The sequence below is a fragment of the Protopterus annectens genome, chromosome 4.part0 (genome assembly GCF_019279795.1).
Source record: "Protopterus annectens isolate FY-2018-M chromosome 4.part0, PAN1.0, whole genome shotgun sequence".
Classification (NCBI taxonomy): domain Eukaryota; kingdom Metazoa; phylum Chordata; order Ceratodontiformes; family Protopteridae; genus Protopterus; species Protopterus annectens.
In genome coordinates, this window is record NC_056733.1 from 420,637,962 (window position 1) to 420,654,260 (window position 16,299).

At 40.5% G+C, this 16,299-nt stretch overlaps 1 protein-coding gene across 1 annotated transcript in view; it reads left to right on the forward strand.

Annotated features, from left to right (window-relative positions):
* Positions 1 to 16,299, forward strand: part of LOC122799363 (acyl-CoA dehydrogenase family member 11-like) — a 2,063,282-nt gene that overhangs the window by 633,053 nt on the left and 1,413,930 nt on the right. The window contains exon 6 of the mRNA XM_044068366.1: positions 7,557 to 7,706. Within this exon, the coding sequence (XP_043924301.1) occupies positions 7,557 to 7,706 (150 nt within the window). The remainder of the gene's footprint in view (positions 1 to 7,556; positions 7,707 to 16,299) is intronic.

A 16,299-nucleotide genomic window follows, 5' to 3' on the forward strand; every position in this document is an offset into this window, starting at 1 on the left:
CGTCATTGCATTAAAAAGTTGTTATTCCCACCTTTTGTGTATAACACCTTTTTTGTTAAATGTCTTGTTCCAGCTTTTGTGTTACATGTGTACACTGTTTGGCAGGTTGAACTTTTACACAGTTGTTTCTTGTCATATCCATTTTGAGCCTTAGTCACATCCTACAATTTTTTTTGTTTTACTGATGGCCCTAAAAAAAAACCACCTCAAATACCCCCTAAAATCTATTAACTTAATACTAACAGACAAAACTGTGTACATCTTCAGATATTCAAGTTTTGCCCTCCTAATAGGAACAGAAGTCCCAAACTGACAACCACAGTTACAGACTTGAGTTAACCTAGAAGAAAGGTTATGCATGCTAAAATGTGTGGTGCACCCTCTGCTTCTACTAAGTGCCAATACTTTTTTTTATCTTAGCTTTATAGCTCTCCCAGCTGGGAATATCCCTGAATGCTTTCAGAGAACATTATGTCCTAGCCAATTTCTCTTTTTTGTTTTTTCTCCTTAGCCAGACACACTCTACCTGACTGTAGCCAGTTTCTCTATATCAGATTGTTTCCATGGAAACATGAAGACCAGCTACTGAATTGCTACTAAGCAAACGTATTTGCTAGAAAAAAAGCCTCATAATGTTTCAGTATTCTTTTTCATACTTGCTGTCTCTTAAAACCTATTGCCAAATCAATCTAAGGTCCTTCATATAGTCATTCCACTATGCAGGAATGAGAAAAAGCACATTCATTTTTCTCTTGTTGTGCATTTTTAATCAGGCTTTTTCTTTTACATTGCAGTACCTACATTTCTTAAAACTGAACGAGAGAGAGAGAAGGTGGGAGAAAGAAAAGAATAGCAGCAGCTGTTTACAGTCCCTATTATACTAACAAATAACTGAGGAAACTTTACTTTATAGCATGTAAAGAGAACCACACACCACAAAAATAGTACTATTTAAGAAAATAAACCTTTACTTGCAGTTAACTTTCTCCCTCTTCATCCCCTCCCAAAAGCACTTTTTCAAACATTAATGACATGAAGTAGGGCATATGCTTGAGTCCCCACAAGTCTAACAAATTCTGAAAAAGTCCAATATTTCCAGATTTTCTTCTGCCATGACCTACATAAAGTTCCCTCTGACTGTACTACCATACAATATGCAGACGATTCAGCTATAATCTGTACCTCCAATAACTTCTCTGTCCTCCAAAAGTTAACACAAAAGGCCTTTATGTCCATAGAACTCTGGCTAAACCAGTCACAGCTATGATGTAACCCTAGTAAATCTAAACTACTCTTCTTTGCATCTAAACCGGTTCCCGCAGACTTTACTATGTTTTCCATAAACAAAACCCAAACAGGGTTAGTAAATCAGGCCAAACTGCTAAGAATTATTATTGACAACAAACTTAGCTTTGACTTGCATATTAATACGCAGTAAAAAAGACTCACTTCAAATTAGGCAAACTTTACAGAAACAATACTTAGACAAATCCATCCGAATAAAACTTTCAAAAAGTCTTCTCCTTCCAACCTTACTATATGGGCCTCTTATCTTCACCAGTCTCCACAACTCTTTGCAACACAAACTTCCGTCCTGTAATTATAAGATTGCAAAATTCCCATCAGCCCAACCAAATCGCACCCACCATTGCCAGGCCACTAGAGAACTAAACTAGCTAGAATTTGCACTAAATACATTACACACAACTTACCTTTGCCCATAAACTCATTTATAAACCTGAGTTTTGCCCTTCCCTGAAAAATATTTTTGAACCTTACGTTCCATCAAAAACTCTATGATCCAACAACAAACACCTACTTAAAGTATCAAAACCTAGTAAAAGAGCAGGTAGCTGCCTCTATTCCCATTCCATAACTAAGCTGTGGAATGCCCTCCCATCATTAGTTACAGAATTAGACAACGTAATCTCCTTTAAAAGAAAACTAAAACAGCATCTCACTGATAACCCCAGCTGCTTATTCAACCCATATTCACAGCCTCCTTAATCTAGCAAAACTGTTTCACATAACAAATGTACTTATGTTCATAGGTTCATACTAGGCTATCTGCCCTAGGGCATTTATAAGCCTAGCCAGAGTGTGTTTTGCTTTCGCCACCCATTTTAAATTAATTTTGCTATGCCCTTTTTCGAGGTTAGTATACTGTGCCTCTGTCTAACAGTGACACAGAAGTGATACCCGGGGTAAACCTACGATCTCCCATCCACTCATCAAGATTCCTCTTGAAGAGAGTCAGTGAAGGACTCTGCCTAACCTGGACTGGGATTTTATTCCAGAGTGAAGGGAGCCTCTGGGTTATGAATCTGTCCCTCCAGCATGTCCTATTTATTTCAGTGCTGAGGTTCAAGTCTCTCGAGCGTGGCTCGATGGGATTTGGATTTTCTGAGGTGCAGCATGTCCATTAATTCCGGGTTGGACATGGCTTTATACGTCAGGCACAGATCGCCTCTGAGCAGGCGGTATGCCACTGAGTAGAGCTGGAGTTTCTTTAACCGGGCAGCATATGGCATCTGTTTGAGCCCTATGATCCTCTTGGTGAGGTACTTTTGGGGTCTTTCCAGTTGCTGCAGGTGTCTGGTAAGGTACATCCCGAAAGGAGCATTATTATGGGCCTGATGAGGGATGAGTAAAGAGGCACGATGACCTCCCCTGATCTAGATGTGAATCCCTTCATGATTAGGTGGGCTATATAAAATGTTTTTCTAACAACTTTGGCCACGTGGTTGTCAAATGAGAGATTGCTATCAACTTGGGTCCCCAGGTCCCTAATTACTTCTTCTGTACTTAATGGATTACTACCTATGTGGTAATTTGTGGGCACTTTGTTTTTGCCAAAGGGGATGACTATACATTTTTTGGCGTTTAGCTTGAGGCCATGGCTCTGGCACCAGTTGTCTGTTTCTGTGAGGCCCTTTTGGAGGATGCTTGTGTCGACTGGAGAGTTGATTATGGCGCCCAGTTTGCAGTCATCTGCGAACTTAGTCAGCCACAGTCCTTCCATGTTGGCCTGTACCTCCAAGAAATATATACCGAACAAGAGAGGTCCCAGGACTGAGCCTTGTGGGATGCCACTTGTAACTGGTTTGGAGTCTGACATGGCTCCAGCAATTCTAACCATGTGGGTTCTGTCCTTGAGCCAGTTTGCAACCCATCTAGTGACATAGGGGTTTATATTTAAGCTGGTGGGCTTATCTATAATGCCCGAGTGGGGTATTGTATCGAAGGCTTTTGCGAGGTCCAGGTAGGCTGTGTGGACCACCTTCCCCTCGTCAATGGCCTTGGTGACTGTTTCAAAGAAATCAACCAGGTTTAAGAGGCAGGATCTGCCCTTAACAAAGCCGAACTGGGTAGGATCCAGTGTCTGTAGATTCCCCATATATTTATTTATGAGGTCCATGATGAACCTTTCCATAGCTTTGCAGACTAAGCTAGTATGCATCATACTGTGACACCGTATAAGTTATCCGTAATCTTTAGTTTCCTACTCCACATATCTATGCAACTGTCTTAACACAATTTCTCTTCTGTCACTTTCTACTTTTAATGCTACCATTAAATACCTGCCACCTATAATCTACATATTCCCACCACCTAGCTATAAGATTCTAACTGTATCTATCCTACCTTTAAGTTTAACTCTCTAATTCCACCTTCCCACTACACTTATTTCCATTTTCCTATCCCCCTCAAAAAAATTGAGCTGTATTGTTAAATATTTCTAACTGTGTACTTTTCCTACATGCTAATGTTCCATTGTTACTGTATTGTGCCTTTTTACAACAAATGTGCTGTTTAGATAGTTTACTGTATTATTTCACTTGATTTATAAGTAATTGTCTCCTTACAAATTCATGTAATGATTTTCATGCAACTTGGAGCTTTTCTTCCTGGGCCTCCACTGAAAGTAGATCTCAAGCCCAGTGGACTTTCCCTGTCCATCAATAAATAAATAAGTAATTATTGCATTGTAAACCCACATTGTTGCTGGTTTTATTCTTGTTTATCTGCATCTCCCAAATCCTGTCTCTGCTTCATTTCCAACATACTCTCAATTTTTTAGTCAACTCTCGTGCTCCCTTCCTTCTCCAACATTTTCTATTGAAACACTGGATAAGGTTTCACAGGTATGGTCTCTCTCTGGGTCTTTATTACCAAAAGAACAAGAAGCAGAATCTCCTTCTGTTTCTTAGCTTACTTTTTCTTGGACAAACTTTTGTATTTCATCCTTAGCATATACTTCATCAAAAAATGATTTTGTCCCTCCAGGGAAAAATACTTTGAAGACTGCTGGGTATAGCAGTTTGAATCTCACACCTACATCTCAACATTCCCTGAATAGTGGAATAAATTTGCTCCTCTTCTTGCCTGGTGTACAATGAGTATTCATTATCCACAAACACTCTGCTGTCTCCCACTTTTAGTACTTTGTCCTTCTGCCACATTTTTTTTTCAAAATCAACTCCTTCTGCTGGTAAACTTGCACCTTTACTATTAAAGGCCTTGGTTGCTTTCTAATAGCCAGGTTTGGAGTATAGACACAATGTGCTCTTTCAGCTAACAATTGCTGTGGAAGATCAGTCCTGTGGCTTGTTTGTGCTTTCATAAAATTAATGCAGTCTGTTCCTTCCAACTTCTCTGGTATAGCTGAAAATCTCAAGTTTTCCCTACATGTTCTGTCGTCTAATTAGTTTTTTGAATCATCTGTTCATGAGCAGTCTTACATTCAGCCATCCTTTTCTTCATTTCGACCTCTCGAGTTTTGCAACTTTATCACCTCATCTGAATATCTGTTTAAAGCTTCTTCCATTTTTCCAACCTTTTGTTTGTGTTGCTATACTTCATCTGTATTTCATGCAGTTGTCTTGTATCTTCCTGTAGGTTACTGGAATTCATGTCTGGAGATAGCATTGTATTTTGCTGAACAGCTACAGAATTATCCTCACTGTTTCTTCCTCACTTTAACTGATTTTTTCCAGATCCTCTGTATTTCTTTTTTCCTGGCATCCAGGCAGCACTATTACTTGCCAGTTACTGAAATTTAACCATAAACACAAGTCTACTTACCTTCTCTGCTGAGTTTCTGTTTTCACACTGGAGAGCTAGAATTAAGCTATTATTCAATGTGCAGCCATCTTGGAAGTCCCTCTGATATTTAATTCCTGTCTTGGAAGACCCTCCTACTGATAGCCGATACTTCTGCTAAATGAATTTCAGAACTCCAGGCCTGAAGACATACTAACATTGAGGACTAACCCATCTTTTATGGCCAAAGTGGCCACACAGTCTAATTTGAATCTGTCCATACATTTCCCATTATTCTTTGCAAAGCATTTGAGTAGAGGAGAATATCAGCTGCATTTTTTAGTTGTGCACAGACTCATAAGTTTTGCCTTCACAGAACAAAATAATTCAGGAAGGATGGCCAACTGTTCATCTTCTCAAATACTAAAAATTGTCACAAAGTAACTAGGGGCACAACATTTTGGATATGAAACTACATTACCTTCTGCTACTCTTCTTGTAATAGATCCTTGCATTCTGAATTGAAAACACACTCTGGCAGGGCTCAAACTACATCCACAGCCTTTCTATGAAATTACCATTAGAATAAATTTGTGCTGCTGCTACTTGGTGTAGCTTACATACTTTTGCCAAACACTTCAGTCTGGTTATTTTGACTAGAACTTGGACCTCATGAACTTGGGTACTTAATAGAATGTTGGAGTTGGCTTGTATCTGTCAAGACACTGGAACAATCTGCCCACCTAGCTCCCTCTAAGTTGTCATATCCGAAGGACTTTCAAGAACACTGGACAACTAGCTTTTCAGCTTCAGGGGTTCTTCAGGAATTCACAGTTGCATTTATGTCGTGCCATATTTTTTATAGAAACTCTGAAAAGTTAGTGTAACTGAATCTAGAATTTCACAGTAAAGCAAGGGCTTATGAAATGGCGAAGGTGCTTGAGCTAGCTGGTGGTCCTCTTGTCATGAGGAAAATGTAGCAAGGCTACTAGTCCATCAGTTTCACTGTTCGGAGAAATGGCTAAATATAACACTAATATGTTTTTCCTAAGAGAGAGACAGAAATTGTCAGTTGCAGTAGGTTCTTCCTTTTCATTTATGATAGCAGATATGTTCACATATTTTAGTGCAACATATACATGCCTCTGTCTTTATTTTCATAGATATTTTTTATGGATTATCTGTAATATTCTTATCACTTTTTGGTTATTCAGTATCCACAGTGTTTCAGTACTTTGAGACTTGAATTGTTCTGTGGAGACAATGCCTGGTAGCTGCATAAAGTAGAAAGTTGCATCTCGGCTTCCATAAGCACTTGCATGTAATGGTTATATTATTAAAGTACTTAAGAAATATATGACTACTATATGTAAAGTATAAACACAAAAAGCACTGAAACTCACACAGTCTTAAAACAAAAAAGTGGCCAAAGAGAGGGTCAACTTTGGACCAACAGTGTAAAACTTTGAGTTTATTAAACTTAAAATCAGAAACCTGAAACAAGGTTAATAAAATCACTTTCCAACATAAACCATCAAAAAGCTAAGAAAACGCTAAGTGCTTTCGTCTTGGATAAACTCAAGACTTCTTCAGATATCACAACTGGAGTATCCTGAGTTTTAAAAGGCCGCAAGTGGAGCATGTGCTCAGCAGCCAATCTCGTCAGCTTAAAGCCACAACACCCTAATTTATCCAGAAATTGTTGAAGTCAAAATGCCACCTCCGACCTTTTACTAAAATTGGTGTACTAGTACAAAAATCACCTTAATAAAGACTTTGATTTTAAAAGACTAGAAATAGAAATATTTTCATTAATTCCTGGCCTTCCATCAGCCTGAAAAGTAAGTTGCAATAGATTTCCCATCTTTCAAGATGCAGGTACCACAGTCCACCCCTTGGATTACGGGGGACTTGTTCCACTTTAACAAAGTGAAAGAAATGTTATGCAAATTTTGATATGTGCTTGGCTAAAGGATGTGTTTTTTTTTCTTTCTGATGTCACAGAGGTGTTCATACACCCTTTCCCTTAACATCCATTTGTTTTTTCCGATGTAAAAACAGCTGCAAAACTGACATAATGCAATATAAACCACCCTTTTGCTGTTAGATAAATTGTGATTTTTATTAACCATGTTTCGGGTTTCTGATTTTAAGTTTAGTATTAAACTCTAAAAGTTTTATGCTGTTGGCCCGCTGTTGATCCTCTCTTCAGCCACCTTTTTTGTTACTATATGTAAAGTACTTTTACTTGAGTGCATTGTATCTTCTTTGTCCCTTCTAATGCCACAATAAAATAATTCTAAGCATTAGGTATCTTTGTAAATTTCCTTGCAATTGTGTAGGAGTCTAGTACCTGGTGCAGTATTATCATATCTCCCCGATTCCCATAGTCGTCGTAGCAGACAAGAACCACCTGATCATTTATATTTACATTATGTGACATGAAGTATATGTACTTGAGAGAAATTGTTTTTACTGAAAAGAAACTTTAAGTCAAATTTTCTGTCTCTAAGGGGTCAAAAGGTCTGTCCCTGTTTTACTTGGAGATGTTTACTGAGGATGGAAGACTGAATAACATTGAAGTCCAGAGACTGAAGGATAAGCTGGGTACAAGACAGGTCCCTACTGCAGAACTTTTGCTGGATGGAACAAAAGCATTCAAAGTAAGCCAGATACCATGACAGGTAGAGAAATGTAGCTTAAGTTCCATGGATGTATGCACTGTATGATTCCAGATGAGAACTGTAACAGAGGAACATAATTTTATGTGGTTTAACATGCTTTTTTTTTCTTTCACAGATCAGTTTCCTTTGTTTATCTTAGTCAAAAGGATGCTTGGAGCTTAAACTTTCTGATAACAGAACTCAAAAGAAAGTTCCTTCAGCAGTTCTATTTATGAACTACTTGCATCCAAACCAGCATCATCACTGTTGATATTGCATAAGTTACAGCCTTGCCCTTCCTTCATTTCTATCCCATCATCTGTCATTTTTTGAGCTGTTTTTTTTTTTTTGTCCACTGTGCCCGTCAAGCCATCACCTTGGCAAACGGCCATCTTCCTTTGAGTTAAGAACATGGCCTCTTACCGTGTGTATGTCTACAAGGTCTCAGGGTCTGTGTGGGCAGTGTGATGGGTCAAAATGGTCTTCTCACCCACTTGTGTGACTGATGATACTTTCAGAACCCTCCCACATTGGCCAAGAAGAAGCAAGCAGCCTGCATCGTATTTCTTACCCTGCCTTATCTGTCTGTCTCCTCTAGATATGTCATCGTTCCTACTTTGTCAGGCATGTTAACGTTTCTCCTAAACACCAGTGCAATTTTAGCATTTATTTTTACTTTGCGTAATGAATAATAACCTTATTCTCTGTACTGTCTTTGCCAAACTGTAATATATTTGCATGTGGTGTTTCTTCTTTTAACTTTTTCTTTATATAATTGTCCTAGTTTGAATTTTGTCCACATAATTTAAATGTTGTCATGGCTGACTTCAAGGGTCTTTATGATGGGTAACTGTTGAGACAGCTGAAGAAAAAATCCTAGGTTCAGCAATATTTCTCTTTCTGTCTTGTTCCCATGAATATGGGGTCTTGCCAGTGTGTACTATGCAGTCATATGCTGGGCTGGAACATGACCACTGTGCCCTTTATTTTGTTTTTGCATTTGGCATGGTTTGTATCTTGGATTATTATTCATTGTGGAAAAGTTCCCACTTTCAGCCTAAAATGAAAAAAAAATCAAGAACCAGGCACCACACTAGAAGCTTGATATCATGCACAGGTGTAAGCTCCAGGAGAGCATTCGCTGGTTACTAAAGACAAAGAAGAACGATATTAGAGGCATTCTTCATTTCTCCTTAAAATGGCAGCTGCTGAGCATGGGGAGCTTGTCTCCCTCTCTTGATTCCAGTTTGGTGCTGCAGCATAGAAATAAAATGAAGGATTATATGGGTAGTATTAGTCATATCCTCCTTAGAAAACTCTACCCTTAAGGCAACTGGCTCTAAGGTGGAGAGATGTTGGCCTTTTTATACCCCATATAGTTTGGGTGTGATTTAGCATTCAGGATGCTGGAGGAGCCAACCTGGGAGAGCCAAGAGTGAACAAACAAAAAACTTGTTGCCCATCCCAGGAGAAGGGGGTTGGTATAATCCATCACAGAAGTGCCATTTGTGGAAGGCTCAAAGTACAGGTACTACACTAGAAATTCATACTGCACTAGAAAACCTGTCAAGAAGTACACCAATTCTGAGCAGAATCCCAAGTGTTTCATTGGCCTAATCTAGTAGACAGTGCACTACAGTTTCCACTCAGCAGGTTTGGGGATGTTAAGAACATTTAGAAAATGTCATAATGCCTGCTGGTGAATGGCCAGGATTCTTAGCGCTCTTGCCTCCCTTTCACAGTGCCTTAGGATGTTTAGGGGTAGAGGGACAAATGGGCTGATAGCTGATGAAGGCTTGATGATTATGAAGGAATGGGAACCAAAACGATTTAACAAAGTGAGGCAGTCTCATGGTGCTTACATGCTTCTGCGTCTTCTTGACTAACAAGGGGTTAAGCTTGTACTTTTCATCTTTGAACAGTGAAAACAGCTGCTAAAGCTGCAGCCTTGGCCTTTGCTTTTCTTTGGAGGGGGATTACTTTCCAGCATATCCCTTCTGCCTCTCCCATGGTTGAGCAGGTGGGCCATTCTTACATCCAGTGTACTCAACATGCACATGTGGAGTTGCATTTGAATCTGTCAGTGCGGGCTCAGTTGTCACATTCTGGACCAAGGTCTTTGAACTTGTTTTCTCCAGTGAGTCCAGCAGGACTCATTGCCCATGCTAAGGATAGTCCATTGGGTCTTTCTGCACCTACATGGCCTGTTAACATTAGTCGTGTCTAGTATGCCATTTCTGTGTGGAAGCACACCAACAGGGAACATGCATAATACCAATGCTGTGCCCTGTGCAGACCTTTCCAACACCGGTGTCAGCTCTTTTAAGAGCTTCCTTGTATAACACAGTCACTTAAGCTGACCTTTGGCACCTGCCTGTCACTTGCTTGACCATGTTGTCAAGTCAGTTCTTGCTGTTCCATTTCAAAACTAAGATTGGTAGGGAGGGGGTTCCATACTGTCTGTGCCCTGAGAAAGGGACACTGATTACCCTAAGGCCTTTATGTCAAAGAAGGATAAAGGGTAGTGAGTGTTTTCTTCTTTATCTACCTGTTTTGAATAGATTCTTTGGTTGATGAAGTTTTCTATAGAATGGCCTGCTCCCCAGAATTGTTTCCTCTCCAGAAACCCTTTTATATATGTGGCCAAAAAGGAAGAGAATATTTTTTGTCTTCCTGCCCTTGGGGTAGTGCTGGCTTTGCAGCATGTAAGCACCCCAGGACTACTTTTATTCCCAGGAAGTTTGATATCCTCCATGAACTCCCAACAGAGTGAAATTAAATCCTTACTATATATGCTTGTCAGACTTCTTTTACGATCTCTTTGGTCCAGCATAGGTCCCCCAGGCCATGGTATCTTTCCATCATACTGCTTATTAAGGTGTCTTAAGTTTTAGACAGGGTGGTCAAAAGTTTTTTTTTACCCTCTTTCTTTTTTTAATTCTAGTAGCTACTTGTCTCACCTTTCCTCATTTCATTCATCTTTACTGGAACAAGCACTATAAAAGTTGTTAGCCCTTCCTAATTTGAGATCATTACCAAAGCTTGTGTAGTTGGTTTCTGTGTGTCCATTTGTAATTTTGATTGTGCTGATGCTATTATTAAGGCACTAAATTCTGGTATGTTTACATGCAAAATATTTTGGTGAACCCATGATTATTTAAGGATGAGATCAGACAGGCTATGCTGGAGAAGACTTTTTTGGGCAAACTTTTCAGTGGCTGTTCAATGACCTCCAAAAGAGAAAACATGACTCATTCAAGCCTTATAGCACCTTTTTGTATACTTCCAGTCCCCCCCCCAGCTCCTTATAGTATCCAAATCATTTTAGGGTCTGGCTTCTTTAACCAAGTGACGTACCAGCTAATAATAGGCAGTATTATAAAGGGCAGGGATTTATTAACAAAATGACACTGATTGTTAATCTAGGAGGTATAGCATTGAAGATGTTAATCACTGCCACTTATTATTCACATTTTCATATTTATTTTTTCATAATTGAGAGACCTGCATGCTATTAAGGGCCGTGGTGTGAAATACCATGGTAGGAGACAGAACATTTTGTTGCCAGTGTCCATTTATATCGCACTGTACAGCAGATATTGCTAGATCTGATGTTTGTCTCTTTTCTTCCAGTTCAGCCTTTGGGTTATGTGATATGTTTGGAGCCAATCTGTGCAATTTTTTCAAAGCTGTGGATCTAGGGCTGTGACTCCTCCCTTACCCATAAATAACTCTGTTTCCCAAAATACCTCAGATGTCATTTGCTGCTTCTACAGAATGATCATGGTGTACAAGAACTCTGATCATCTGTCATTATATAGGTGATATTTTTTCAGTATTGTTGCTTGAATTTGTCTTTTCTGGGTATTTCCTGTTATAGTCCTCTCACATTTCCTTAAATCACCTCCCCATTTGTTAAAAAAATACTTTTCAGATTTTCTGTTTTGTTTGTCTGCTGCCACATTGCTTCCTTTATTTTTAATTTATTTCCTTGTTTATGAAGTGCTAAATAAAAATTATTTCTATAGCTGCTGTGCTTAGATGTAGTTGTTTCTCATCAGTTAACTGTTACACAGTCTTACTTTGTTTACCGGTAAGATGTTTATCTGTGATGTTTGCGACTATGACAGACAAAGTTCAAGACTTCAAAAAGTGCTCAGCCTGTGGGCACAAAATTCCTCCACAAGGCTTGCACTCATTTTTTGTATACTGCTTGGGTATAGCACACCTGGACTCAGATTACGAGGTGTGTGCCTCTTTTGTTACTAGAGCATTACAGGGGCAAATTGTGCCTTAAGGGCCTTCTTCCCACCCACCCAAGCAGGAATGTCTGCATCTCCTTTTACTTTTGAGGCTTCTTTTTCTTCAGCCAAAAAGGATGAGAAGTCTAAATCATTGAAGGAGAAAGACCTAGAGGAAAAATAAAAATAGAAAACACACTCCAGATTCCACTGTACCTTCGAGTCTGGTTCAGAAGACTCCAAAGAGTTCAGATCTGGAGCCACTTGGATCCATTTGCTGACGCCTCCTCTGTGCTTCTCACTGGAGCCAGGGGTCCTAGACTCCACTCACCCTTCCTACAAGAGAGAAGTTCCTCCCAGTCACCTTCCTTAAGGTCCGTCTGTTCCACAAAGACCCTTACCATAACTAATACTGACAGGATGACAGAGTTTCCTCTGGACACAGATTCAGTTGGGTGTCATCCAGACGATGTCCCCTTTCTGTTAGTGTCACCTATTCCAGTCCAGCATTCAGATCCGAAATCCATGGATCCTAGCCTCCACAGAGCACATTCATCAGAGCTGATGGTCCTTTCAACTTAAACTAAGAATGTTTCCCTTACAAGTGGTGAGTCTCAAAGCCAGAGCTTTGTAGCCAATGCTCGGGGGTCAGTGTCAGTACTGAAGTTATCAAAACCATCTCTCCCTGTAGGTTCTTTAGTGTTCAGTAGCTTAGCTCCATTGTCTGCCTCAGAGCCAGGGTGTATTGGAGCTGAGAGTGCTCCTTCTGTCCAGTTTTCAGGTTGGAGTAGTGTTTTTTAAGGTGCTATCAAATCCCTCGTATTTGAGGTGTTCAAAAGGGTTTTCTCCAAACTGGGAGAAGAAGGGTCACTGCAGTGCTTGGTTCCATCCGATCCCCTTTGGATTCTGTGTCTGAGGTCCTACATCCTGATTGACAAGGACAGTCAGCCATTTATAGCCTTGTAGATACTCACCACATGAGTTCCCAGTCTGATTCCAAACCTTTCCCAGAAGCCCAAGTGGAGCAGGGTCCTAGGAAACAGACGTGTTAAAGGAGACATTTGAATCCCTCCTCAGAATCAGTTATAGAGGACACAGATGATGGAAAAGGCTCCCCATGATCCCCTTTGGAAGATGTCTCCTTTTGTGATATCCTGGAACTGATGAAACAGGGAGGGAGTTGGTCTACAGATATGCCCTCACCTGAGTAGTCTGTGTTCCTCGAGGCTTTTGGGGTTGGCTGTTCTACCTCTTAGGTGGTGTCACCTGCTGATGCCCTCCTAGATCAGGTTGACTCAGTGGGCATGGAAGGATCCTGACATGATGGAGCTGATCCCAAAGAAATCCAACAAGGTCTTGGTCACAGGAAAGGACAAGCTCACTGGAGAAAGGGTCCTCTAAAAGTTGCTGTGGTTTTAGTGGCAGCCACTAAGAAGGAGCTTGCAGAAGAGAGCACATCTGTCCATCCTGTTAACAGTGATTTAAGTATGTTGGACAAGTTTGGGAAATGGATGTAGGCATCAGGGACTTTTGTAATTGGAGCATTGAACTACTTTGCCCATGTGACACATTTTCAGGGAGACCTGACCAAGGAGTTTACCAAGTCCTTCTCTGGTAACTTAGCGGTAGACATCCAGAAGAGGGTGAAGTCCCAACTGTCTACCCTCCAATCAGTGTCCAACGTATCCAGGCATCTTCTCTATAATGAAGCTGATGGTATGGCCAGAGCAGCAGACATTGGCATAGCCATCTGCTGGCATGATTGGATGTAATTATTTGACTTTTCAGAAGGCTTCAAGATGTCCTTCCTTAATACCCGTTTTGATGGTTCGACACTCTTCGAACCCAAGTTAAGGAAACTCTCAACAGGAATGAAAAAAAAAACCCTGTCTGCCATTGGAATCTATTTCTGTGCCCCTCAGAGGATCTTTGCTGGAAACCAGAAGGAGGGAAATATGTGGCTCAGAAAATTTGAGTTTTAGCCAAGACACTTCTGTAGACAGACCTTCCCAAGGCATAAGAGGGGGAGCACAATTAGAACAGATGGGATCTTCAGCAGCAGACAAAAAATACTGCTAGAAAGAGTCATCCAACAGAGAACCCCTGAGATCAGTTACGAGCCAGAGTCTATTCCAGGTTATTTTTAGTTCCAAAGAAAACATGGGACGTCAGGCCAGTCTTGGACCTAAGCCACCTCAGTCAGTTTGTGAAATAGATAAAGTTCTGGATAGTCACAGTTCAGTCCATTCTCCCTCTCCTGAGAAAGGATGACTGAATATGCTCCAAAATGATCCGGATACTTAACTGTCATATCAAGATAGTGTGATTTCTCCATTTCCATCTGAGAACCAGTACTTTCCAGTTCAGGGCACTGCTCTTTGGTCTCATCACAGCCCTCTGGGTATTTACCAAATGCATGATAGAGGTAGCAGCATATCTCAAACTGCTGGGTTCCGGATGTTCCCATATCTAGAAGATTGACTCCTCACTGTTCCAAACAGAAATCTTCTGGTTCATTAAAGGGTCTTCTTGCTCAATCTTGTCCAGCACTTAGGGATTGCAGTCAGCCAAGCAAAATGTTACCTGACACCCACACAACAGATAGAGTTCACTGGATGCCATCTGAACATGATCAACCAAATCGCCAAACTCCCAGAGAGCAGGGTACCATCCCTACCCCAGGTAGTTATTCAGGTTCTGCACCCCACGCACACACACACACACACACACACACACACACACACACAAAACTTATTCTCCAGCTGCTAGAGCTAATGGCTTCAGTGATCAGAGTAGTTCCTCTAGCAAGGTATTACATGAGAGTTCTTCGCTGGACCCTTTTGGTTCAGTGGTCCCTTATATTGCATCCTTTACACGTTCAAATCCATCTTGGCAGACATGTGCAGAATGCTTATCAGTTGGTGGTTGACCTCCCCAGTGGTCTTGAATGGCTATATTAACCATGGACGCTTCCCTTCTGGGGTGGTGGTGCAAGGTATTTCAAAGGGAAGATGATCCAAGGTTCATGGTTACCCGTGGAGACCAGTCTTCACATCCACATCTTGGAGATGAGGGCTGTTCTCCTTGCATTGCAGGCTTTTCAAGACTCCTTTCCCAGGGGAGTGATCCCCATACAGCCAGACAGACAATATAGCAGCAGTCTGGTATATTAACAAGCAGGGTAGAACCCAATCATATGCACTTTGTCTGGAAGTCATGAGAGTGTAGCTGTGGGAGATGTCTTCTTGTTGCTTTTTTGTATTTCTGTAAAAATCTCAATATGCAGACAGAGAAATTTCTTGCTGTCATGTGAAAGTGCATCTCTGGTTAACAAAAGTATTCTAACAGTGGATATCTAGGTTGTGTAGTTTCAAAGATATGACAATTTGTATGTGAAAGGTTACCAAAAAATATAATTCTGGATTTGTGTGAATTCTTGGTACATTTTAGCATTTTTGGAAAGACTGTTAATACACTGACTAGTATCACTATAAAGTATACTTTTTACTGATTGCATTGCTGCCTATGCAGTTTTAATAGCTTTTATTTTTCACATTATTTACATTTGTTTATGTTATGATTTTTGAGTTGATTTAAAAAAAAAAGCTGTGGAATGCAAGGATGTATGTACGCTCCTAGAGGTGTAACATTCCATATCAGATAGATGTTAATGAGTTGAACTGTTGGTGGTTCTTTCTGATGCTGTTCTGGCTCCTTCTGCTTCTTTCATTGTGTTTAAGTCCTGAAGCAAAAAGAAGCCGCATTATAAGTTGACTTGGTCTCTCAGGCATCAGACTGTCCTGTTTCCCTCCTGCTATCTTGGCCTAGGTACCTAAGAGGGCAGTTGTGCAGGGCTGCTTATCACAGTTCTGGACTAGATGTAAATAGTATATTCAGTGAGAATGCTGTGGCTTGGAGACCCCCTTTCCAGGGACTTTTTATCCTTGTAGTCATAGAGAGCCGTATCTTAGAGCTGTTGAGTCTGCTCCCAGAAAGACCTTTTCTTATGGACAAAGCTGTCTCCACAGACCTCTAAGACAGGCAAAGACTGTCTTACTCAAAGAAGTCATAGAAGCTGCCCCACAATGTAAAATAGGCCAAGTGTTCTGCTTCAACATCTTAATTTCGAAGAGTATCGCAGGCCTCTGTCTTATCCTGGACTTAAGTAACTTCAGTAGACTCCCTTTTGGAAATGTGTAACCTATAATTCTAAGTCCTGCAAATATGAAAACGAGTGATTGCCAGAGCAATGCAACAAATGCTGAAAATCTCTATAATTTGATTAAAGCATTTTTACAAGGCTTTTCATCCCCTCCATCTCCCAACACAAGGGCTAATCTCCCCTTGTACAC